The 27,034-nt window shown below is 41.9% G+C and overlaps 1 protein-coding gene across 2 annotated transcripts; it reads right to left on the reverse strand.

Moving 5' to 3' along the window:
- Positions 1–1,780: 1,780 nt before the first annotated feature.
- LOC143295016 (uncharacterized) lies at positions 1,781–19,184 on the reverse strand. Of its 2 annotated transcripts, none has more exons than XM_076606553.1 (6): positions 18,921–19,184; positions 9,953–10,026; positions 7,060–7,199; positions 4,171–4,271; positions 3,059–3,299; positions 1,781–2,222 (listed from the first exon to the last, which is right to left on the reverse strand). In XM_076606553.1, the coding sequence occupies exons 2-6, from the start codon at positions 10,011–10,013 to the stop codon at positions 2,094–2,096; spliced, it is 672 nt and encodes a 223-aa protein (XP_076462668.1). In that variant the 5' UTR covers positions 10,014–10,026; positions 18,921–19,184; the 3' UTR covers positions 1,781–2,093. The 2 variants fall into 2 exon arrangements, with proteins under 2 accessions (XP_076462668.1, XP_076462667.1); XM_076606552.1 differs by having other exon boundaries at positions 18,956–19,181.
- Positions 19,185–27,034: the final 7,850 nt, after the last annotated feature.

Consider the following 27,034-nt stretch of genomic DNA (forward strand, 5'->3'; position numbering starts at 1 on the left):
GAAGTACTCGGGCACAGAACACAATGAGTTAAGTTACTGTACCTTTACATTCTTTAAACAAAGTGTGTTGTAGAGAACCAGGTAAATATCTTTTATTTATCAGAACATTTATCAAGTGTGTGAATCACTGGTTAAAAGTAACTTCCAATGACACGATTATGCAGGCTGGCTTATGGATGTTTTACAGGCATCAAGAATTAGGAAACTGAAACTGGGTATATATTTGCTATTAGGAACACTTTAATTGAAAATTAGTTTGGTATTGTGTCCTTTTTTCAGGGGGTTGGAAATAATTAAAAAAAATCATTGTTAGAATTGAAACAGCGACTTTCAACAAAACTGGCACTCACATCTTGTAGAAAACGAAAAATATGAATGGACTTATTTATTTATACAAATGATCCGGCTAGAGAAATAAATCAATGTAGAGAATGTGATGTCTTACGTTCGACTTGTGCCATCTTTGTTAAATTCACGGCAAACGTGAAAAACTTCAATGATAACATTTCACGAGAAGATGTTCATATTATCAGATCATGGCTAAGTCTATTGCTTTTAAGCATTTACCCAAAGGAAAAAAAGACTGTTGTCACAAGTCTCCCTGACGAATATGGATAACAATCGACGTACACAATTACTAGTACATTCCTGTTTAACTGGAAAGATCGCTGTTTAGATTTTTTTTTTAAAAATATAAAAAAAGAAGGTATGTTCGAATGTACATTGACCTCTTGAGGTTGTTTACTCGACCTAAATTTCATTCCCCTAGCAGGCGTTTGTTTTCCATTATTTCGACTGAGGATATTGTGTGTTTGTGGTTTTTCGTTAATTCATGCTGTTATTGTCGTGTTTGGGGTTTAATTTTATCAGCAGTAATTGCATCCGTTGGCATAAAAGCTAAAATAAAATATTGTCAATGAATTGTCAATGATCACTTCTTACCAAAACATAAAAAGTATCATTTTGTTAATAAGCACTTCCGTAGAATGTCTTAAAAGATGACGAACTGAAACGGCTGTCTCATGTTGGTTACATAATTGAAAGACTAAAAAGCAGACTGTTACTAACTTGAGGCAAAGAGAGTGGTGCCACTGTGTACAAATGTTCTCTGTCTTTCTCGCGTTGATTATGCAATTACAATCTGAAGCAGTTTGCACTGAGAAAATCATCACGAATAGCTAAACTCTATTTACAAGAGAGCAGCCAAAATAAACGTACCGGATTCTTTCTCGTCAGTTTCAGTAAAACAAAGTTAAAATTCTACCTTTTTAAGAAAATAACTAGGATTCAACAATACGTTACTGATGTATAACGTGCTCAGTTCCAGTCTACCTCACCGCTGGTTTCATGCCTTTGGGAAAAAACAGTCATGTCCCAAGGTACTGGTCCTTCTCTGTTCATGTTAAAGCTAAGCTACAGAACATCAAATGCTTCTTTCCTCAAACCATTTAAGGAGAATCTCAAAACAATTCTATTCAGTTAATTCTACAAAAAAACAACAACCCAACTCTATTGCTTTGCCTCTCTTTGACCTAGACTGCTTGTCCGCATGTGTGTTTCTGTGTGTGTGCACGAGCGTGCATGAATGTATCCCCACCTGTGTGTGTGTGTGTGTGTGTGTGTGTGTGTGTGTGTGTGTAGCTGGGAGGGAGACTGGGTGAGAGCTATGTTCCCATAACTCGGTGTTACTTGCAAAGAGAAAAGAAATCAGGAACTGAGTCTGAAAATAAAAAAAGAGATGCTTTGAAATTTTATTATTAACTAAAAGAAAAGTGTTCTGGACAAAGTTGAAAAAAAAATCAGGAACTGAGCCTGAAAACAAACAAACAAACAAACAAAAAAACAGATGCTTTGACTGGAATTTTACTATTAACTAAAATAAAAGCGTTCTGGACAAAGTCATTGCATGTGTCGCGTTTCCATGATTCAGACATTTGGGGAAAGTTGAGTGCTGTTTGGCGAAGCCTTCCTTTCCCGGGCTTCTAGACTGGTGACACGCACAACAAGACTGTCCAAAACGTATGAGAAAGAACTGTCCTGCCATGTCGGTGTCCGTAGCTGGGAAATGACTGGTGCTGACGTCATCAGGCGTGTCAGTGTGGCGACGCGCACCAGACGTTGACCTGGGAAAGGGACACGTCATACAACACCACGACCTTACTGATGTCACGGATGGACCTCTGGATGCGGCGGGTGGCCACTTCTACCCCGTTGACGTAGTACTGGTCACAGAACACACAACAAGACTCTTATTATCATTATTAGTATTATTATTATCATTGATGGTGCTGTTGTTGTTGTTGGTGGTGGTGGTGGTGGCGTTGATATTGTTCTTGTTTTTGTTAGTAGTAGTAGTAGTAGCAGTAACAGCAGCAGCAGTAGCAGTACTGAGAGGGTGATGACATAGAACGCACAGCACATTGCTTCTGACATCTCGCTCCCTGTTTGCTGATCCCATCACAAAAAATACCTTCACACAAAGGCAACACACGTGCGCACACACGCACGCACGCACGCACACACACACACACATGCACACACCACACACACATGCACATACACATGCCCTTTTTTTCCATTATCAGTTCGTTCTTAATTAACGCTGATGTTGCAGCTGTCCCATATCCGCTTCACCCATTCCCATCCCCCTGACTCATCTCCTTCCCTCCTGGCCAGCCTCCCCCCCACGCAACCCCCCCCCTCCACACACACACACACACCCTAGCCCCTCATCTTCACACCTACCAGAAGTGATCTAGTCTTGTCCTGTAATGAGTCTGCATCAACCCTAAAAATAGCTCTGGCACCAGCAGTCAAGGAATGCAAGCAACCACCCTCCTTTCCCACGCTATGCCACCACTCTCTGTCCCTTTTCCCTGCATTAGCGACCGCTCTCAGCACTGCCACTCTGACTCTCCGGCTATGTGTGTATACCTTTCTGTACTGTAGCCTACAGCTGACTGACAGAATAAACATTCTTACAAGTCCAACCAAAGTTCTCCCTGGATGTGATTAACGAAACCATCATCAAACAACAATATCATGATTAATACATTACCGTCAGACTGTGGTTCTCAGTGGCCACAATTCTCAGATTGAAAGGCCTGTCAGCAGCAAAGGGGTAGGGTCTCGGGTAGAAGACCTCCTCGTTAACCCAGTCGTAGTCCCCGTTCCAGTTCATCCCAGCTTCGTTGATGACCACACTCTCGTCGAATCTAGACCCGTGGTTCCCGCTCATCCGGATGTCCAAATGACTAACGATCCAGCGGTCGTCCTCACTCAGAAGGTCAATGGTCATCCTGTCAAGTCAAACCGATCTTCATTGAAGGTGTGAAAGAGTGACCAGGCTTTGACACAACTGACCGTCCAACATGGAGAAATCTGGTGAACAGTTCTGTGCAACGCCCCAAAGAGTCTTCAAGCAGTTAGCTTTCAAGGTAGAAGAAGAAGAAGGAGAAGAAAAAAGAGTAAGCTTATACAGTTAGGGTTTTTTTGCTTTGTATTTTTTTAGCATGCTTCCCTCAGTTTTGGGGTGAGAGGCTGTATGTGTGTGTGTATTCGCGCGCGCGCGTTTGTGTATAATATGTGTTCATATGTGTGTACTAGTACGTAGCATGTGTGTATCTTTGGATGTGCGTGTGTGTGTGCGGGTGGGGGGAGGGGCGGAGGAGGTGGTGGTGAATATGTGTGTGTGTGTGTGTGTGGAGAGGGCGGGGAGGGGAGGAGGGGGATGAGTACGTATGTGTTTGTGTGTGTGTGTGTGGATGTGGCGGGATGACGGAGGGGTCCGGTGGGGGAGGTGAGGGGTGTAGGGAGATGAGTACGTGTGTGTGTGTATATGTGTGTGTGTGTATGTGTGTGTGTGTGCGTGTGTGTGTGTGTGTGTGTAAGTGTGTGTGTGTGTACGTGCATTTGTGCATCTTTGGATGTGTATGTGTGAGACGGGGAGCAGGGTAGGAGGGAGGCTGGGGGTGGGGGGCGCTGTGGGGTGAGTACGTGTGTGTGTGTATATGTGTGTGTGTGTGTGTAAGTATGTGTGTGTGTAAGTATGTGTGTGTGTGTGTGTGTGTGTGTGTGTGTGTGTGTGTGCAAGTAGGTGTGTGTGTGTGTGTGTGTGTGTGTGTGCAAGTAGGTGTGTGTGTGTGTGTGAGCAAGCGTGCGTGCGTGTACCTGGTGAAGTAGGTGGGCCATCCCAATACGCACACGGTCCACCCAGGGATAGGAGGCCGGGGCAGAGGAAAACCTCTTCTGTCAGAAGTCACCCCGTTTGCCTGCAGACACACGCAGACAAGATACAAGGTCACGAAACGGAACTGAACAAACCACACGTCTTTACCATACCACCCGGCAGCCGTAGGAGGTGGTCAAAATGAGAAAAAGGGTACATTTGAAAAAAAAAGAAGACAACACAGAGAGAGAGACAGAGAGACAGCGGAGAGACAAACAGACAGAGAGAAAGAGACAGGAGAGAGAGAGCGGAGAGAGAGACAGAGACAGAGAGAGAGACAGAGAGATGATGGCACACACACACACACACTGTTTTTGGTGGTTGCTTTCTTGGAAGTTTTTTGTTCTGTATTTTTTATGGGGCCCCAACTTCCTATTTTTTCCCACTTAAATTTTTTTTTTTTTCAAAATTGAATTTTTCACCCACACACTGACACTGTTTTTGGGTGTCTTCTGTGGATCCTATTTTTCCCCACTTTATCTTTTCCTCTACTTTGTTTTCTGTTGTTCTTTTCTCAATGTCAAAAACGTTTGCTTTTTTTTTTTTTTTTTCTTTTTTTTTTAAAAAAACAAACAAACAGCACTCTTTCTCGTCCCTGTGGTTGCAGTTTATTTCCGAACAATGAGGAAACATTTTGCTGAAAATGTTTACACTCTTCTATACTGTCCTGCAGCGGAGTGAAGCGATATGTATTTACACACACTGCACACATTATGCTAGAGTAACAGACGGACAAAGACAACACTGATGAACAGATTTGCAGACAGAGGAGGAAGGGGTGGTATGGTTTATCACTGCACACATGCCCAGCACACAGTATAAGTACACACAACACGCAAAACGGTTTCCTTGCTTGCCGCGAGCTGCCTCGGGACAGCAGCTCAAGATCGCGCCCACAGTCCGGCGAGTTTCGCCTTGACCCCTCGGTGTACACTAAAATATATTGACCCGTCTCTTGCCTTGTCTCTGACTGCTTTACTCACCAGCCTCGCTTCCTTTTCCCCACTTCACACTGTACAATTCATCAGTGTTGCATACTCTGGGTGCAGTTTTTTTAATGAGCTTTGTTCACACTTATTTCTTTTTTGTAATTAAAATTCTTCTTTTTGCACTTACTGAATGTTGGTGTGTGTGTGTGTGTTGCATTTTGACATACCAGTAAACGCCCTTGATAAAGACCAGTGGTCGAAACCAGTCAAAACCGGGAATCAAACAAACTGTTTTGTTGTCTTCCATTTTTTTCAATTGTTGTGTGTGTGTGTGTGTGTGTGTGCGTGTGTGTGTGTACATATGTGTGTGTGTGTTTGTGGTGTATACATATGTGTGTGTGGTGTGTGTGTGTGTGTGTGTGTGTGTATACATATGTGTGTGTGTGTGTGTGTGTGTTTGTGGTGTATACATATGTGTGTGTGTGTGTGTGTGTGTGTGTGTGTGTGTGTGTGTGTGTGTGTATACATATGTGTGTGTGTGCCACTCCCTTCTTGTTCAGCTCAGTGCATGAAGCTCATACAGTAGGCAATGTACAGTGAACTTGTATGCACTCACACTACATATACATCAACATGAATGCACATAATATGCATTTCACACATGAACCAATTTCCAGTCTCATGAACACCTGCTCATGCATGTATATATACAAGCCCCATTCTGAACACGCACACACATGCAAATATATTCACTCGCACTCATACTTCTGACAGTCACACATCTGACAAATGTGCCATCCAAAAGGTGTGTGAAAGTGACGGAGGAATTATTACAATGCAAGTGCAACCCACTTCAAATTACAGTAATGGCAATACGTTGTGCCCAGTGATGGTCGAGGCCACGGTATAAATACCAGTCAAGGGAGTAAACCATATACCATACGATGCTCACATTACCGATGAAATACCCAGTTTAATAATCACATGTTGCGAAGACACGCCTTCAGATGGAAAGACAGACAGACAGACAGACAAAGCTGATTCAATAAGGCCACAGCCCTACGCGAAAGCGCGTCTTACACAGTTTTCATACAGATACATGCAAGCATTAGAAAATTGCTACATGTATATGTAAAAAGGGAACTATCCCGCTCAGATCAACCAATTATGAAATGACGTCTTTTCAACGAAGGTGTCGGCAAGATTACAATGACTGACACCAGCTTTGATCTGTTGAAGACAAAAACATAGAACACTGTGTGACGGCAAACACAACATTATTTGGATTTCTATAATCACTGTATATGGCACAGGACAATATAATACGATGTGGACTTCATCTCTTTTGGCAGATCTGCATATATAACTTAAATGGGCAAGCCATCGGATTTACATTACAGGTCCACACGCAATGAAACGTTTCGGTTCTTATTCGTGTGTGAACACAATCCCGTTGAGAGGTTCTTTTGTAAACACTCCCTTTAAAGTAAATAAATAAACAAACAAATAAATAGATAAATAAATGAACAGATCAATAGATAAATGAATAAACGTATGAATGAATAAATGAATAGATAAATGAATAAATGAAAAAAAAGGAACAAAAATAAACCCAAAATCTTTCACTCGTAGTATTTTGACACATCTGCCATCTGCATGTTAAAAAAAAAAAAAAAAAAAAAAAAAAAAATTACTTTTTAATTTTTTTTTCTAAAGAACTGACGGGTACTTGAATCAGCCCTGAAACAGCCCCTTCGCGACTGGCTCGGTGATAAACACCTTGATTCGAATCTATCAGACGCTGTTAAAATTATTAAAAAAAAAAAAATTAAAAGAAAAAAAAGAGCAAGATTTGGAAACCTTGGCCACGCGGCACACGTGTCTCTAGACCCATATGCCCACCTCATGTCCAGTCCAGATGTAGCGGCGACACTGACCGAGCTGCTGACCAAAGCTGAAGGAAGGGTCATCCAGGGTGTACAGGTATCCGTGGTTACACCTCACCGACCCGTTGTGGCACTCCACGGCGCCATTCAGGACCTCTGACGTACACATTGACAGACAGGGGACAGGCCTCGAGTTAAGTGTGGAAATCATTATCGAAAACAAGAGAGGCAAGGCCTTCAAGACTCACTTGTGATAAATTAAGTCCCCTAGCATTAATTACAGAGTAATTTCCCTTTTTTTTACTATCTGCACCAAAACGTTTGCAAAATAAATAAAAATTCCATGCTTAGCAAAAGAAGTTCCTGTTTCAACAAAAAATGATAATAATGACTGCTCTTGTTGTTGGGTCAGAATATCAGATCAAAGTGCCAAGTTTAGAGAATACAAAAAATATAAATATAACAGAAAATGCAGTTTGCATATAATTAGGCTTCTTTTTTTAAATTTTTTTGTGCCCATCCCAGAGGTGCAATATTGTTTTAAACAAGATGACTGGAAAGAACTGAATTTTTCCTATTTTTATGCCTAATTTGGTGTCAACTGACAAAGTATTTGCAGAGAAAATGGCAATGTTTAAGTTTACCACGGACACACACACACACACACACACACACACAGACAACCGAACACCGGGTTAAAACATAGACTCACTTTGTTTACACAAGTGAGTCAATAACACAAACTAAAAGACAGAAAAAAAGAAAGAAAAAAAGAAAAGGAGAAAAAAAATAACAAGAAAAAAGAAAAAAGGAGAAAAAAAAGAACAAAAAAGAAGAAGAAAAAAAAAAGCAAAAAGAAACAATAAAAAACAAAGAAAAGAAAAAAAAAAGAAAAGAAAAAAAAAGGAGAAAAAACGAAAGAAAAAGAAAAAAAGAAGATAAAAAAGAAAGAAAAGAAAAGAAGAAGAAGAGGAAAGGGAGAGAGAGAGAGAGAGAGGAAAAGCAACAGCAGTAATAACATCACGCTGTATTCCTTGTACTTGAACTTTTTTGTGAAGTAATAACAACGTAAACAAGAACAACAGCAACAACAAAACACACTATATTATTCACTGAACTTGAGCTCTTTCGTGTAAGAAATAACAACAACAACAACAACAACTGCAATAAAAACAACACCAATAACAAGAACAATGCACTGTATTCAATGAACTTGTGCTCTTAACAAAACAACAACAACATAATAATAATAAGCAAAAAAAAAGCAACAGCAGCAGCAACAAATACAAGAAAAAGAATAATATATCTCAACTCTTTGAAGTACAATGCAATAATAACAACAAAAACAGTCCCCTGAAATCCACTGTACTGGAGCGCTTTTAGGCAATACGACATCATCAACAACAACAACACACTATATCCAGTGAGCATGAACCTAATGACGTAAAAAGCGATAAACAACAACAACAACAACATCAAAATCAACAGCAACAACGGCATACTACATCCACTGTACTTGAGCTTATTGACGTGAAAAGCAACAACAACAACACATTATTCAATAAACTTGAACTTATTGACGTGAAAAGCAACAACAACATATTATTCGATAAACTTGAGCTTATTGACGTGAAAAGCAACAACAACAACATATTCGATAAACTTGAACTTATTGACGTGAAAAGCAATAACAACAACATATTATTCGATAAACTTGAGCTTATTGACGTGAAAAGCAACAACAACAACACCAACAATAGCAACAGTTTATGTACGTAAGTAAGAGGTTGAGAGAAAATAAACCCAGAGTCTTCTCCAAAAGGATGCTCTAAGTCCGTTCACAAATCCTTCATATAGGAACGCCATCTTTACCTTCGGTCCTTAACCAACTGATTTGGATTATTTGATAATTCACCTCAAAAGTAGAGGGATCACAGTTTTATGTTAGACGTGAGGGCAAGCCTTGTGGAAACAATCGTGACCTTCATCTTCTTGTTATTATCATTATTACCACAACGTGTCAGATATTACAGCACACACTGAGATTTCTTAGTCACTTCTTTTCAAAGAAGGGAGGAAGGGCTTATTTTTTGTTTAATGTCGTCACACACAGGTATAGGTGGCGATTGTAGACATATCAATTTTCAAACGATAGCGTTCAAATGTGAAAATCAATGGCCTAAAATGTCTTCAGACTCAAGTATGTGTGCGGGGCATAAAACGAAGTTCATCCACCTCATTCCTCCACAACGCACGCACGGAGGTTGTTGGAAATATCTCTTCCTCTTCTTCTTCGTTCGTGGGCTGCAACTCCCACGTTCACTCGTATGTACACGAGTAGGCTTTTACGTGTGTGACCATTTTTACCTCCGCCATGTATATGCAGCCATACTCCGTTTTCGGGCATGGAAATATCTCAAAAGCCGTGTCAATGAAGCCAGAAAAGGGAGAATACCATCACGTGTAGAAGCAGTAGCAAAGTGTATACAAAATACACAGCACTCTGAACGTACTGTGTCAGCTGTGGTGGGGCTTGAGCTTGGAAATCGGAAACATCGCAGAGAAACCATAATGGGGAATAACCCTGTGGAACTTTCATTCACATACAAAAAGAAGATGATGATGAAGAAGAAGAAGACAGCAACAAAACACATACACTTATTAAACTTAACAGGGCAAAGGCAAGCGGACTTTGGGTCCACCCTTTTTTTTTCTTCTTCTTTTTTTTTTTCTGCACTGTTTCAGCGGTATCACTCCCAACGCCGCTCAATCCGCGTCCCTCATACACAGACAGACCCTGGTTCGTTTGGGGGTTTAACGCCATGTCAGTGATGAAGATGATCTCTCAGAGGGGGTTGACTGTGGGGTGTGGGGTGGGGGGTAGGGGGTGGTGGTAGGACGAGGCTCACCTTGGGTACGTGCACAGGTTCCGTAGAATGCGAGAAGACAGGTAACCCACAGGACGTTCATGATGACCGTGCACCTGCAATCAGGAAGACACCGTGATGTGTTGGTGTGTTGGTGTTGTGTTGATATTGTGTAGGCGTTGTGTTGGTGTTGTGTTGGTGTATCTGGGTGATGTGTTGGTGTTGTGTTGGTGTTCTCTGGGTGATGTGTTGGTGTTCTCTGGGTGATGTGTTGGTGTTGTGTTGGTGTTGTGTAGGTGTTGTGTAGGTGTTCTCTGGGTGATGTGTTGGTGTTGTGTTGATATTGTGTAGGCGTTGTATTTGTGTTGTGTGGGTGTTCTCTGGGTGATGTGTTGGTGTTATGTTGGTGTTGTGTAGGCGTTGTGTTGGTGTTGTGTTGGTGTTCTCTGGGTGATGTGTTGGTGTTGTGTTGGTGTTGTGTAGGCGTTGTGTTGGTGTTGTGGGGGTGTTGTGTAGGTGTTGTGTAGGTGTTCTCTGAGTGATGTGTTGGTGTTGTGTAGGCGTTGTGGGAAATTCGCGCCACTCATCACTCTCGATGCAGATGACGCCGACCTGGATACACTCGTAAGCGACTTCAACGCAGCTGTGACTGAAACAGCCCAAACAACTCTTGGAAAACAACGCATCAAAAAGAAGCCCTGGGTCACGGACGACATCCTACAGCTGTGTGACAAACGTAGAGACCTGAAAAAGAAAAAGAATGAAGAAGAAGGGGCAAAACAGTACAAAGCAGTTAACACCGAAATCAAGAGAAGCATGAAGAAGGCAAGGGAGAATTGGATTGAAGGAAAATGCCAGGACATAGAGGAAAACCTGACAAGAAACAACAGCAAGAAAGCCTACCAAGTTGTGAAAGAACTTACCAACACAAGGCAAGGTAGAACTATGTCCAACATCCAGACCAAGGATGGAAAATGTCTAACAGAAGAACAAGACATCCTAAAGCGATGGACAGAATACTGCTCAGAGCTATACAACATACAGACCACAGGTGATCCAGCAATACTGAATGTCCCACCAGCCACTGATAACAGTAATCACCCCATACTCCGTGAAGAAATAGAGGCAGCAATAGCATCGCTGAAAAAAGGGAAATCGGCAGGAGTGGACAACATCCCATCAGAACTGATCCAAGCAGGGGGTGAAGTTATGATAGATGTGCTACTGAAAATCTGCAACAAGATCTGGCAAACAGGGGAATGGCCCACACCGTGGACACAATCACTGATCATCACCCTTCCCAAAAAGGGCAATCTCCAGCAGTGTCAAAACTACCGCACCATCAGCCTGATTAGTCATCCCAGCAAAGTCATGTTGAAAATCCTGCTTAACAGACTGAAACCACAAGCAGAAAACATCATTGCTGAAGAACAGGCAGGTTTCAGACCAGGAAGGAGCACAACTGAACAAATCTTCAACTTGAGGTTGCTATGTGAGAGGTACCATCAACACCAACAAGACCTCTACCATGTCTTCATTGATTTTAAGAAGGCATTTGACAGGGTCTGGCATGCAGCTTTGTGGGCTACCATGAATCTGTACAACATCAACGCCAACCTGATCAGACTGATACAGCACCTCTATGACAAAGCCACCAGCGCCGTCTACCTCAACAATAGCATCGGGGACTGGTTCAGAACCACAGTCGGAGTGAGACAAGGCTGCCTACTCTCCCCAACACTCTTCAACATCTTCTTAGAAAGAATAATGACTGACGCACTGGAAGAGCATGTAGGAACAGTCAGCATAGGCGGCAGAACAATCACAAACCTACGTTTTGCCGACGACATTGATGGACTGGCTGGAAAAGAAGAAGAACTGGCAAGCCTGGTCAAACATCTAGACAAAGCCTCCACATCGTATGGAATGCAAATCAGTGCGGAGAAAACCAAACTGATGACTAACAACACCAACGGCATCAGCATTGACATCAAAGTCAACGACGAAAAGCTTAAAACAGTCCACAGCTTCAAATATCTGGGAGCAATCGTGGCAGATGAAGGATCTAAACCAGAAGTACTCTCGAGAATTGCCCAAACAACAACGGCACTCAACAAGCTGAACACCATCTGGAACAACAAAAACATCGCTCTCAGCTCAAAAATCAGACTGATGCGTTCCCTGGTTATATCAATATTGCTCTACGCCTGCGAGACTTGGACCCTGACTGCAGACATCGAGAGAAGAATCCAAGCTGTCGAGATGAGATGCTTTCGTAGACTACTTGGCATCTCCTACAGAGACCACATCACTAACACGGAAGTGAAGAACAGAATCCAGCAAAGTATTGGACCCTACGAAGACCTTCTGTCCATAGTGAAAAAACGCAAACTTAGATGGTATGGACACATCTCCCGATCATCTGGTCTTGCCAAAACGTTCCTGCAAGGCACCGTACAAGGAGGCAGAAGGAGAGGACGGCAGAAGAAGAGATGGGAAGACAACATCCGGGGGTGGACAGGCTTGACGCTCGGTGACGCCCTGAGGAAATCAGAAAACCGTGAAGAGTGGAGAGGAGTGGTGGCCAGGTCAGCAGCGGTGCCCCAACGGTCTGAACCCAGACTACGGGAGAGGTGAAGGTGAAGGTGAAGGCGTTGTGTTGGTGTTGTGGGGGTGTTCTCTGGGTGATGTGTTGGTGTTGTGTTGGTGTTGTGTAGGTGTTGTGTTGGTGTTGTGTTGGTGTTGTGTAGGTGTTCTCTGGGTGATGTGTTGGTGTTGTGTTGGTATTGTGTTGGTGTTGTGTTGGTGTTTTGTGGGTGTTGTGTAGGAGTCACGGTTGTATGGGTGTTGTGTAAGTGTTCTGTTGGTGATGTGTTCGTGTTGTGTAGGTTTTCCTAAGGTGATGTGTTGGTGGTGTGCGGGTGTAGTGTTGGTGTTCTGTGGGTGATGTGTTGGTGTTGTGCGGGTGTTGTATTGGTGTTGTGTAGGTGTTCTGTTGGTGATGTGTCGGTGTTGTGTTGTATATGAGTTGTGTTGGTGTTGTGTAGAAGTTGTGTTGGTGTTGTGTAGGAGTTGTATTGATTTTGTGTATGTGTTCTGTTGGTGTTGTGTATGTGTTCTGTTGGTGTTGTGTTGTGTTGTGTAGGTGTTCTTTTGGTGTTGTGTTGTGTAGGTGTTCTGTTGGTGTTGTGTAGGTGTTTTGTGGGTGTTGTGTAGGAGTCACGGTTGTATGGGTGTTGTGTAGGTGTTCTGTTGGTGATGTGTTGGTGTTGTGTAGGTGTTGTGTAGGTTTTCCTAAGGTGATGTGTTGGTGGTGTGCGGGTGTAGTGTTGGCGTTTGTTGGTGATGTGGTGGTGTTGTGTGGGTGTTGTATTGGTGGTGTGCGGGTGTTGTGTTGGTGTTCTGTGGGTGATATGTTGGTGTTGTGCGGGTGTTGTATTGGTGTTGTGTAGTTGTGTTGGTGTTGTGTATGTGTTGTATTGGTGTTGTGTAGGTGTTCTGTTGGTGATGTGTAGAAGTTGTGTTGGTGTTGTGTAGAAGTTGTGTTGGTGTTGTTTAGGAGTTGTGTTGATTTTGTGTATGTGTTCTGTTGGTGTTGTGTTGTGTAGGTGTTCTTTGTTGTGTTGTGTATGTGTTCTGTTGGTGTTATGTTGTTTTGGTGTTGTGTTGGTGTTGTGTTGTGTAGGTGTTCTGTTGGTGTTGTGTTGTTTTGGTGTTCTGTTGGTATTGTGTTGTGTAGGTGTTCTGTTGGTGTTGTGTTGTTTTGGTGTTGTGTTGGTGTTGTGTTGTGTAGGTGTTCTTTTGGTGTTGTGTAGGTGTTCTGTTGGTGTTGTGTTGTTTTGGTGTTGTGTTCGTGTTGTGTTGTGTAGGTGTTCTTTTGGTGTTGTGTTCGTGTTGTGTTGTGTAGGTGTTCTTTTGGTGTTGTGTTGGTGTTGTGTTGTTTTGGTGTTCTGATGGTGTTGTATTGTGTAGGTGTTTTGTTGGTGTTGTGTTGTTTTGGTGTTCTATTGGTGTTGAGTATGTGTTCTGTTGGTGTTGTGTTGTGTAGGTGTTCTTTTGGTGTTGTGTTCGTGTTGTGTTGTGTAGGTGTTCTTTTGGTGTTGTGTTGTTTTGGTGTTCTGATGGTGTTGTATTGTGTATGTGTTTTGTTGGTGTTGTGTTGTTTTGGTGTTCTATTGGTGTTGAGTATGTGTTCTGTTGGTGTTGTGTTGTGTAGGTGTTCTTTTGGTGTTGTGTTGTTTTGGTGTTCTGATGGTGTTGTGTTGTGTATGTGTTTTGTTGGTGTTGTGTTGTTTTGGTGTTCTATTGGTGTTGTGTATGTGTTCTGTTGGTGTTGTGTTGTGTAGGTGTTCTATTGGTGTTGTGTATGTGTTCTGTTGGTGCTATATTGTTTTGGTGTTCTATTGGTGTTGTGTAGGTGTTCTGTTGGTGTTGTGTTGTTTTGGTGTTCTGTTGGTGTTGTGTAGGTGTTCTGTTGGTGTTGTGTAGGTGTTCTGTTGGTGTTACGTAAGTGTTCTGTTATGCAGTTGCGATGTTGTGTTGCATTGGGCTGTGCTGTGTTGCGTTGTATCATGTTGCGTTGCCGTTGTGTTGTGTTCTGCTGTGTTTGGTGGTGCCTTTGTGTTGTGTTGTTCTGGTGTTTTGTTGTTTTATGTTGTGTTGCTGTTGGTGTAGTGTAGTGGGAGTGGTTTTTTCTTTTACTGAGAATTCATCATTATTATCATCATTATCATTATTCAGCCACTGACAGTCGGTAAGCTGACAAGGCAACAAGCAACCTCCGAGAACAACAGGAATCCAGCACGCATGTAAGAAAAAAAAAAAACGGATTCAATGTCCCATCGCTTTCTGCAGCCCTATATAGGGGCAGTTAATTCATATCAACTGTGTCAAGGGCTCGGCATTGCAGGAAGGCCCAGTCCTCTCCTTCCAAATTTCGACCTTCCCCAAACGAAGACAGAAATCCACTGTCTGTAACTCAAGTATTTTTGAAGCCACTTCCATTAATTTTATGACTGTCTACAACGTATCATACTGCATATCAACTGAAAATTATTTCGCTTTATACATAAACAAAGAAATAGATAAACAATTAAAATCCCAGTACGTCGAGTCGTGCGTGTGAGCAGCTAGAACCATACTCTCAAAGAATAAACCTTGCGTGCCTCATGTGGGTGTGGGCCACCCATTCTAACAAAGAACCAGCCTTGACACCATCCGGTGTAGATTTGACATCACCCGTGCCTACTGGAGAGAGAACACTGAACTGAACACTGATATGTTTAATGTCATTAGCTGTACAGCTCTAGTGACAGTAGGTACTAATCAGGACAAAATGGTGCAAAACAGATAAAATGGAACAGAAAGGACACACACACACACACACACACACACACACACAGAGTTTCAGTTTCAGTAGCTCAAGGAGACGTCACTGCGTTCGGACAAATCCATATACGCTACACCACATCTGCCAAGCAGATGCCTGACCAGCAGCGTAACCCAACGCGCTTAGTCAGGCCTGAGACAGAGAGAGAGAGAGAGGCGTTGGTAAGAAAATCCTTTTTGCCCGGCACCGTTCGGATTTGGTGCCACCGAGATCAGGTCAGACTCGGTTCCGTCTGCTGCCACCTTTTGGTCTGTTGTGCATCATATCCCCGTTCAAATGTGCGATTTTACTGTGAAGTTGTAACTAATTTCAAAAATCGATATCTTTTGCACTAGATAAAAGAACTGATCAATGTACAGTGTTAAATTAATTTAGTGAGAATCATCGGGGGAACTAATTGGCACGATTTTCATCCGGTTGGAAATGCTTTTTTTCTCAGTTCTGAGTACTAGATATTATTGTATACCTGAAATCCATTGATCCAAATCTAGTTGAAAAAGAATTCTTATTCCTATTCCAATCAGTTCCGTCGAAACAAAGAAAACCCGCCGAAAAAAAAAAAAGAAAAAAGAAAAAAAGAGAGCCAGGAATGCGGACATTTCGGTCAAGGGAAAGGGGACTGGTACCAGTACCGCCGGCATCAGTTGAACTCCACTCAGAAAACACACCGTGCTCGTGTCAGTTCTCGCATCTTGCGGTGAGGGAGGAGGGGAGGAGAGAAAGAAGAGGAAGGGCTAGTAAGAAATGAAAAAAAACAAACAAAAACAAACAAACAAACAAACAAAAAAAACCTTCTCATACTGTGTAGGCATTTGTACAATATCTTTTCTGGCGGTATGTGGAATGAGCCCGCGCATGTGTGTGAATGAGTGTACTGTGTGTGTGTGTGTGCTGGTGTGTGTGTGTGTGTGTGTTTCACAGTGTGTGTCTGTGTCTGTGTGTTTTTGATATTTGGATGGTGGTGATGTGGAGAGAACTATAGGGAGCTGCGGAAGCCCCTGGAGCGAATAGATGGAACCTCACTGGGGTACGGAACCCCCCTTGAAGCTGACAGAAAAAAAAGTGTACAAACCCCCAAAACAGCGCAGGAATCCCCAGTGTTTCATTGTCATGCAGGGGTCATGGGAACATAGGTACGCTCCCAAGGGCGGAAGTGAATCATTTTTTTGTTTTGTTCGTTCGTTCGTTTTTCATTCAAAACGTATTTCTTTGTTGTTTTTAAATCAAAACGTTCCAGATTTCATCAGAACGACACAGAATGGACTCTAAGTAGGATCTGCAGCAGTCACGCCGAAACAGAAAAGCGTGTTCACGCGTAGCTCTCACATTCCTGCACTTGGTCAAGTGCTTGAGTAAACGCATCCAAGTGGAAATAGCACATGCGTGTTTGCTAAAGGAAACGTTATATTTGCTTTACGGACAGGTGTGGGTTACTGCACACCCACGAGTACGGCAACGTCTTGTCAGTTTCTTCAAAGAAACCATGAGTACGGCAACGGATTAGTAACTATAAAGAAACCAAGGGTTTCTGTACACCTCAGATGACGTACGGCAAGGGATTAGTCACATGGTTTCTCAGTGTACACTCACGACGTACGGCAAGGGATTAGTTCCTACACAGAAAACATGGGTTGCTGTACACCCACGACGAACGGCAAGGGATCAGTTCCTATAAAGAAACCATGATTTACTGCATACCCACGATGTATGGCAAGGGGTAATTTCCTAAAAAGAAACCATGGGTTTCTGTATACCCACAACTGACGTACGGCAAGGGATTAGTTACTATAAAGAAACCATGGGTTACTGTACACCCACGACGTACGGCAAGGGATTAGTTACTATAAAGAAACCATGGGTTACTGTACACCCACAACTGACGTACGGCAAGGGATTAGTTACTATAAAAAAAACCATGATTTACTGCATACCCACGACGTACGGCAAGGGATTGGTTACTATAAAGAAACCATGGGTTACTGTACACCCACGACGTACGGCAAGGGATCAGTTACTATAAAGAAACCATGGGTTACTGTACACCCACGACGTACGGCAAGGGATTGGTTACTATAAAGAAACCATGGGTTACTGTACACCCACGACGTACGGCAAGGGATTGGTTACTATAAAGAAACCATGGGTTACTGTACACCCACGACGTACGGCAAGGGATTGGTTACTATAAAGAAACCATGGGTTACTGTACACCCACGACGTACGGCAAGGGATTGGTTACTATAAAGAAACCATGGGTTACTGTACACCCACGACTGACGTACGGCACGGAATTATTTTATACAACAACGGATTAGTTACTATAAAGAAACCAAGGGTTACTGTACACCCACGACGTACAGCAAGGGGTTAGTCACGTGGTTTCTCAGTGTACACTCACGACGAACGGCAAGGGATCAGTTTTTATACAGAAACCATGGGTTACTGTGCACTCACGACGTACGGGAAGGGGTTAGTTACTATAAAGAACCCATGGTTTACTGTACAGCCACGACGTAGGGCGAGGAGTCATTCCTTGAGAAAGCGTGGGTCAGTTTCTGTACACCCTGGACACACGGCGAGGACTGACTCCTTCATAGAAAGCGTGGGTCAGTTTCTGTACACCCTGGACACACGGCGAGGACTGACTCCTTCATAGAAAGCGTGGGTCAGTTTCTGTACACCCTGGACACACGGCGAGGACTGACTCCTTCATAGAAAGCGTGGGTCAGTTTCTGTACACCCAGGACACACGGCGAGGACTGACTCCTTCATAGAAAGCGTGGGTCAGTTTCTGTACACCCTGGACACACGGCGAGGACTGACTCCTTCATAGAAAGCGTGGGTCAGTTTCTGTACACCCAGGACACACGGCGAGGACTGACTCCTTCATAGAAAGCGTGGGTCAGTTTCTGTACACCCACGACGTACGGCGAACAAAAATTTTAGGCGACGTACGGGAAAAGAAGCAAACAAAGTAGAAAATGTTGTTCAGCCTGATATTCATTCTTACTTAGAGAGAGAGAGACCACTCAACACAGAAATATTTAATGTCAATAGCTGTATAGCTCTAGTAACATAGTAGGTACTAATCTGAATAAAATGGTGTAAAACAGATAAAGTGGAACAGAAAGGAAAAACAGAATTGAAACAGTATAAACTAATAAGAGATTTGCGACACTTTGGCACTGTGTCTTGAGCTTGAAGTTCATGTGACAGGGGGTAATGTGTCATTTTTTCAGTCGTTCGTCTCCAAGGTTTGGACAGTACACAGAAATAAAGTACATATAAATCATACAATAAATATTTACGCATGTAACATCGACACACATCATATCAATACAAACACATGCCAAAGAACTTAAGATCATGAAATAATCATTTATGCCTGAACATCAAAACCTATTGTATCAATACGAACATATCATATAAGTACAATGTTGAGACTGACCATCCAAATACAGCCCTTCCTTTTTATTTATGCTTTTTTTTTCCTCATAAAACCGGTCATACTATTTTTTTTAAAACAATTTTTAATTGATTAATGGAGAAGAGACAGACAGACAGACAGACTGACAGACTCATTGCTGGGCACTGAACGCAGAAGAGACAGACGTAGCTCACTTCACACAGCAAAGGACCAGCAGACGGCAGCCTACCTCAGTTCCACTGTTGCTCAGCCGAACACAAAACTCGTATTTTACTCGAGCAGCGTCCAAGGTCAAATGCCAGATATTCTTCCGAGCACAGCTCTGGCCGGTGTATCAGAATCCGCTGAACTTGTTTCCCTTTTTTTCTTTTTTTCTTTTTTTTTCTTTTTTGCCTGGCCTCGCGCCTGCGCACTGCGTGTGTTCCATCAGTGTAAACGCGAGGAGAATATAGTTATAACTGTAGTACTGAGCCTTCCCTTGTTATCATGCTTCACAGCCTCCACCACTCAGCTGAACAGGATCCATCCTACTGAGCAACTGAGCTCGATGATTGAGCACGATGGCCTCCACACAGTTCCTGTGGTGAACATAGGCCTGCATCGAGAACTGAAGAGGCTTGTCTTCAGATATATAGGTGTGTGTGTGTGTGTGTGTGTGTGTGTGTGTGTGTGTGTGTGTGTGTGTGTGTGTGTGTGTGTGTGTGTGTGTGTGTGTGTGTGTGCATTTATTTGCTTATCTATTTATTCATGTTTTAATCATTATTGTCTTTTTATTTTATCTGTTTATTTTAGTTTTTCTTTTCCAGCATTTTGTTTATTCTACTTATCTAATCTATCTATCTGCTTACCTTTTTATGTTATCCGTTTATTTATTTATCTATTTATTTATTTAATCATTTGTTTATTTATTTATCAGTTTAATGATGCCGCGATCCATTTATTGTCAGGCTTGTCAGGCATCTGGTCAGCAGATGTGGTGTGGCGGTTATCGATTTGTCCGAACGCAGTGACGCCTCCTGTCGTAACGGAACTGAACTGAACAGGAAACATGACAGCTCCACTTTGATCAGTTTTCATCACAGAAATAAATGTACCGACAGGCCACAACTGAACACAGCTATAACTTTGCGCAGGTATACTTTTTACATTGCCCTAACGTCTGAATATAAAAACGACTACAGAATTTCTCAGCTTAGCGAGTTTCAGAACATAATTCTGCGTTGGCCTACTCAGTTCGAATTTGAAATTTGCGCTGTCAATCAAAGGGCACTGTTCTGAATATAGGTGGATAGCGCATGCATTTTTTCTTTCTTTTTTCTTTTTATCACAGCAGATTCCTCTGTGTGAAATTCGGGCTGCTCTCCCCAGGGAGAGCGCGTCGCTATAATACAGCGCCACCCATTTTTTTGTATTTTTTCCTGCCTGCAGTTTCATTTGTTTTCCCTATTCTTTGAGCCCCATTGCTAACTGACCTCAACGGAAGTGTTCTATCAGCCATTTTGCTACTCGTGTCAGTCAGTGCAGCGCGAAGCGGTAACTTCACATATGTAGCCGAGCGCTTAGCTGGCTACGACGACTGCAGTGCTTCACGGTAGGCTTTCACTTACTCGCGGCGTTAGTTGAGCTGACATTCCTGCATGTGCCTCCACAGCAAGTTTGCGCTACGTGACACTGCACTGTACTGTTTTCCTGTTATAACTTTAGTAAATAAACCATTGGCCGATATCAATCAAGACACAACATTTGGCATGTAGTGGAGGCAAGCATAACACGATTTCATTGAAGGTACACGGTTACAGTTCAAAAACAACTACTAGTTAGCAGACGACTTCTCAACGGACTGACTGTCGGATACGAGTGTCAGTGTGGCATCCAGTTAGCTTCAGCTTTGCTGGCCAATGAGCTGTCCATCTATTTTTACTGAGAACAGTGGTCAAACGGACAGAGGCAGCTAGACCAGTCCATTTCATAATTTATTATACGCTTCATATCATTCCGGTGCTAAGTTTAGCAGCCGTCGCCAGTTTGAAGTAAACACAGTGACGACGAAAGTAACCCTGCCGGTCACGTCACGGGGCATCTGGCTGCTGATGTCTGGAATCTCAGTTTTGCCTGTGTGAGAAAGAATGAGAGGGAGTGAGCGAGCGAGCGAGTGTGCGAGCGTGTGTGTGTGTGTGTGTGTGTGTGTGTGTGTGAAGCTTGAACTGTTTTGCACTTCTTCTTTTTTAAATATATTTTTCACTACTTTCAAGTTACCTGGACTTTCAATCTGAGGGTCCCGGGTTCGAATCTCGGTAAGACGCCCGGTGGGTCAAGGGTGGAGATTTTCCCGAACTCCCAGGTCAGCAAATGTGCAGACCTGCTAGTGCCTGAGCCCTCTTCGTAAATATCCGCTCGCAACAGATCAAATACGCACGTTAAAGATCCTGTTATCCATGTCAGCGTTTGGTGAGTTATGGAAACAAGAACATTGCCAGCATGCATCCCCCCGCAACACCCCCAACACCCCCAGAAAACAACAACAACAACAAAAAACGGAGTATGGCTGCCTAAGTAGCTGGGTAAATCAACCAAACGGTCATACACGTAAAATGTTACATGTATGTCTGAGTGTGTTTGTATGTGTGCCTGAAATCTGATAGAATGACACAGGAAACGAATGATGAGCGCCCAATGGCAGCCGTCAGTCGGCTCACCCCTGGCAGGCAGCCTGTTGTACAAATGGCCCCGTGTTTGTAAAACGCTTGGAACTTGGAGCTTGGTCAGTCTCCGACCAAGGATAGGCGCAATAAGAAATTGTATTCGTATCATTTATTCATTATATTTTAAAACAGTCATTTCCGTTGAATGAAGGGGGGTGAATCAGTGTCGGGCGTCTGTGTGTGTGTGTGTGTGTGTGTGTGTGTGTGTGTGTGTGTGTGTGTGTGTGTGTGTGTGTGTCTGTGTGTCTGTGTGTGTCTGTGTGTGTGTGTGTGTCCGCTCCACCTTGAAAGTGCTGACAGTTATCTTTAGTGTGGAAAAAAGCAGCAGCAGCAGCAGCAACAGCAACAACAACAACAACAACAACAGAAACTGATGAGTAATAGTTTCAAAGTGTATTCATTCATGAATTAAATATTTTTCATCATCTTTATTATCCTTTTGCTCCTTTTAATCATCAGCAACATCACCATAATAATTATGAGCTGCCAAACGGAAGCTGAGGCAGTCAGAGAGAAGGTGGCGATCCACTCACCTCACCGTTCACCGCCAAATACTCACCCAGCAACGCTCCCTTCTTACATCACTCCAAGACAATGCCAAAAGTGAGTATTTTCGTGCTCACTTGTCTGAATGTAAATCCACAAAGATTCTTTTCAGGTCACTGATGAACGTTTTAGTCATTATAAACATCCTGTTCTTCTTCAGTTGCACTCAAAGAGTGTTGAGTGTTCATCTCAAGTTCTCTTTCTCAATCCAGACCTCTTCCTGTTCGATATGGTGTTCGATATGGTGTTCCTCAAGGTTCAGTGCTTGGTCCAGTACTATTTGGTCTGTACATTCAGCCCCTATCCGACATCATCAGTGAACATCAATGTTATTTTCACAAGTTTGCAGACGACACCCAACTCAGTAATGCTTCTTCCCCAAATTATTTTGCTATCCTTCGCAAAAAAACATGGAGATGTGCATTGTTGCAGTGAAGGAATGGATGCTGACTTACAAGCTGTCTCAATGACGTCAAGACAGAAGCCATGCTTGTAGGCTCTAGGTCTGTGCTTAGTCATGTCTCGGACCATTCCTTGACTGTCTGCAATGCTGTTTTTTGGGTTTTTTTTTTTACTTTCAAATTTATTTCAGAAACCTGGGTGGAATATTTTGATTCAACTCTGTCCATGCATGACAATGTAAGTGATTAAAATTTATGCAAAGCTGCAAACTTTCAACTGAGAAAAAGCTTTACAATTCGACCATGTCTGACTGTTGAAGCAACCTCTCAGCTTTTCTGTTCCTTTATTTTAAGTCGCATTGACTGCTGCAATTCACTACTCGCTGGTTTGCCCTCTGATCTGATATCACGCCCTCAGATGATCTTGAACAATGCTGCCAGAGTCGTTCTAAAAAAAAAAATTAAAAAAATTAATTAAAAAAAGATCGTGTTACCCCTTTCTTTTTTTTCAAACTTTTTAAAATTCATTTTTTTGCGTTTACATTTTTCACATGAATACAGAAGACATTTACATAAAAAATAAGTAAGTATGCATCGTGAATATATCAACTGTGTATTCGACATTTTATGTATTAACGTAGTAGAACGGTAACTATGTCCAGTAGTAGATACATATCTTAGAGGTTCATGTGTATATAGATCTGAAGGACTTATTTAGATATGAAAAAAAAGATAGATAAATAGATAAAAGATAAATGAATAAGCGAAGAAGAGAGGAAGAGAAATACACAGAGAGAGAGAGAGAGAGAGAGAGAGAGAGAGAGAGAGGAGGAAAAAAAAGTTATTTCATTTTTACTCTACAGTGCTCCATATGAAACGGACCAATGATATTGATATATGTGTCTCAGAAACATATGCACATGTCTCTACATTCGTACATTTAAAAATATTTTGGTGTTATCATGAGAACAAAAGGAAATAAGCAATTTAGTATGCAAGCAGGTGTATTACGATTGTCACAAAATTCAATGTGCTTTACATAGGCATCAGAATTCAAGTCTTGTATTTCTTAAGATGTACAGAAAAAAAGAAAATTTAGTTTTAGATGTCTTGCCTTTATAATCAATTTGGTTAGGTTTTTCAAACTGCAAATTACAAAACAAGATTTGTTCGGGCTCTGTATTGAATGGTCATGTATCCATATTATTACATTATATTCATGGCATGTAATAGAACCATTTTGCTAAGAATTTGGCATTATTCATAAGTAAATGTGATACGTATTTTTCTGTTTGATATCTTAATCTACGTTGTGTTAGGAATACTTCAAATTGTGGAATTTGTTTGTTTAGTTTGCTTTTGTATGAGAATTATTTTGTAATTAGAATAATGAAATCAAGGATGTCACCAGAGGCAACACTCTTTGAAGCTCCAAACAGAATAAAGTCTTCAGTAAATTTTACATTTTGTGCGTTTTCACATTTATTGTTTAAACATGATTCTAGTGTTTTCCAAAAGTTATGTGTAATATCACACTGCCAAAAAAGATGTAAGATAGATTATGTATACACATATCGTTGTATGTAAGTTTCATTCTTTTTTATGACGTTTTTGTACCTATAATTCTATGTACTATTCTCATCTGGAACCATTTTAAATTCACATCGCTATTCCCGGCTTATTCACTTAGCAAAACGTTACCTTCCAATCAATTTTTAAGGCCAGTTTGTCTTCCCATTAGTAGCAGGATTTAGGAGCTATATCATTTTTTTAAAGTGTATCTTAATACAATTTTGTCCCTTTCGTGACAGAATATAGCAATTGTAGTGATTTTCGCATGTGTCTTACTGAATTACTCAGTATCAAATGTTACCCCTTTCTTGCGTCAACTTCACTGGTTGCCCATCCAGTACAGAATTCACTGAGTACAAATTAGCACATTCGCTTATCGCCGTTTCGAAGGTTTCCTACCATCGTACCTACCTCCTGTCCTTCATACTTACACTCCATCCCGTTCTCTCAGATCTTCTGGAAAAAAGCTCCCTCGAGTCCCCCAAACCTCTTCAAATACATTTGGCCAAAGGGCAGTTCAGCATCAAGCACTTCCTGTTTGGAATTCTCTTCCTTTGGATCTCCGGCACTCACCAACTCTGTCCTCTTTCAAAAGTAAACTGAAAACCGACCTGCTGAAAATGGCCTTTGGATATGACGAAGCATAGTTCTTTGTCTCCTCCCACCCTCTGCACTCTACTTGTGTCCTCCCTCTGTGTGTGTGTGTGTGTGTGTGTGTGTGTGTGTGTGTGTGTGTGTGTGTGTGTATGTGTATTTTGTGCCTTTTCCCTGCGATTATTCATTTTTCTGTAATTTGTTGTATTGTACAGATTTTGTTTTCCACTTATATGTCTTCTTGTGTTCTTTTGTGGTTTAATGCACTGTTATAAATGAACTGTGTGGAGTGGAGTGATGGCCGAGAGGAAACGCGTCAGCTTAGGAAGCGAGAGAATCTGAGCGCGCTGGTTCGAATCACGGCTCAGCAGCCGATATTTTCTCCCCCTCCACTAGACCTTGAGTGGTGGTCTGGACGCTAGTCATTCAGATGAGACGATAAACCGATGTCCCGTGTGCAGCATGCACTTAGCGCACGTAAAAGAACCCACGGCAACAAAAGAGTTGTTCCTGGCAAAATTCTGTAGAAAAATCCACTTCGATAGGAAAAACAAATAAAACTGCACGCAGGAAAAAACACAAAAAATGGGTGGCGCTCTCAGTGTAGCGACACACCTCTCCCTGGGGAGAGCAGCCCGAATTTCACACAGAGAAATCTGTTGCAAAAACAAATACAAATACTGTTTCATCAGTGTGAGGCGCTTAGAGTTTGCGCCATGTGAGTACAATATTATTATTATTATTATTATTATTATTATCATGATGGTAATCTTCATCTTCTTCTTTATCACTACTAATCCCTCTCTTGTTGTTGTTGTTGTTATATTATTATTATCATCATCATCATCATCATCATCATCATTATTGTTATTATTGTTGTTGTTATTATTATTATTATTATTGTTATTATCATTATTATTATCATCATCATCATCATTATGATAATTATCATTATCTCATTATCATAAAATAGTTTTCTTTGCTGTTGCTGGAGCAGTGGGAGCTTCAAGGGAGAAGACTGACTGACACCAAACGAGTCAAAAGTGGCGAGTTGCTTCCCTTGCACTGAATGCTCTTTTGCTAAGTACAGTCTCTTTAATTAAAAGCCAAATAGCTTTTGGAAATTATCTAGACATTTTGCCATTGTGCTATAGCATCCCAATGTTGAAACTCAGAACAAGTAATCACAAGCTACAAACTGAGAAAGGAAGACACATGAACATACCACAAGAAGCAAGATTGTGTCATCTTTGTGACACGAATCGAGTGGGAGACGAATACCACTTTGTCACGGAATGTCCTGCAATTCAAAATCTCCGCAATCAGTATTTACCTAAGTATTACAGAACACGTCCCAACTTCCACAAATATGCAACATTGATGTCTATTAGTAGTAAGAAAAAGTTACTAAATTTTGCTAAGTTCATTAAAGAAGGTTTTAATGTGTTTCGTTAGGAGCCCGAGTTTCAGTCTGGATTCTTTGCCACTTATGCCTGAACTGTACTTGTTGAATAGGAATTAGAACAATGACTTGTGTTAATCTTGACACCGCATCCCGTACATATCGATTTGTAATTGCATGATCATATATATATATATATAATATATATGTCTTTTTTTTCTCTTGTATATACAGTCAAACCAATCCCAGTATTACTGGCAAATGGGTGCTAAAATAACATGCAAATTATTGTGTATTTTATTTTGTTACACCTTGTCATTATTAATGCTATGCTCCAACTAACCCCCCAGTTCCCAATTCAGGCTCAACTTGTCAGATACAGAGCCGTATTGTAAATCAAAGTTGTGATCTGTGCATTTGTCCGTTCCTATTGCATTGTACCAGACTGATGATTATATTCGGCCTTTTATTTCATTTTATTTTCCCCCAAATTGTATTACCCCCCCCCCCCCCCCACCCCCCCCCGCCCCCCCCTTTTGTTTCTTCTTCTTAAATTATCTTCGCTCTTCCTCTGTGGCCGTCATCCTGTTATTGTCATGTTTCCTTGTTTCTCTATGACTCAAAAGAGTTAATGGGAATAAACAAACTCTGAAACTCCTCACACACACACACACGCACGCACGCACGCGCGCACACACGCACACACACACACACACCCCCGGATAGGAAAACAGACATAAAAATAGTTTATTTATAGACAGAAGGATAAAGGAGCCGATAACCGACATTGTCATTGTAACTGTATTCAATACAGCTGTCAGAGCTAGACAATTCATTCTCTGACTGCATTCCTACATTCCACCACGAGAGAGAAAGAGAGAGAGAGAGATAGATAGATAGAGAGAGAGAGAGAGACAAATGAGTAATACACGGAGAGACAGACATGTAGATACAGAGAATTAGATAGACATGTAGAGAAACAGAGTCGGACAGAAATTCTCTCTCTCTCTCTCTCTCTCTCTCTCTCTCTCTCTCTCACACACACACACACACACACACACACACACACACGCTAAAAGAACTGAGAAAAA

The sequence above is a fragment of the Babylonia areolata genome, chromosome 20 (assembly GCF_041734735.1).
Source record: "Babylonia areolata isolate BAREFJ2019XMU chromosome 20, ASM4173473v1, whole genome shotgun sequence".
Taxonomy (NCBI): Eukaryota; Metazoa; Mollusca; class Gastropoda; order Neogastropoda; family Buccinidae; genus Babylonia; species Babylonia areolata.

Excerpts from the sequence above, each read along its gene's own strand:
- LOC143295016 (XM_076606553.1), bottom strand. The coding sequence starts at position 10,013 with ATGAACGTCCTGTGGGTTACCTGTCTTCTCGCATTCTACGGAACCTGT. Across the intron at positions 3,300-4,170 it reads TGGCCCACCTACTTCACCAG|GATGACCATTGACCTTCTGA; the intron begins GTACACGCACGC and ends TTGACTTGACAG. Across the intron at positions 2,223-3,058 it reads CTGAGAACCACAGTCTGACG|TACTACGTCAACGGGGTAGA; the intron begins GTAATGTATTAA and ends TTCTGTGACCAG.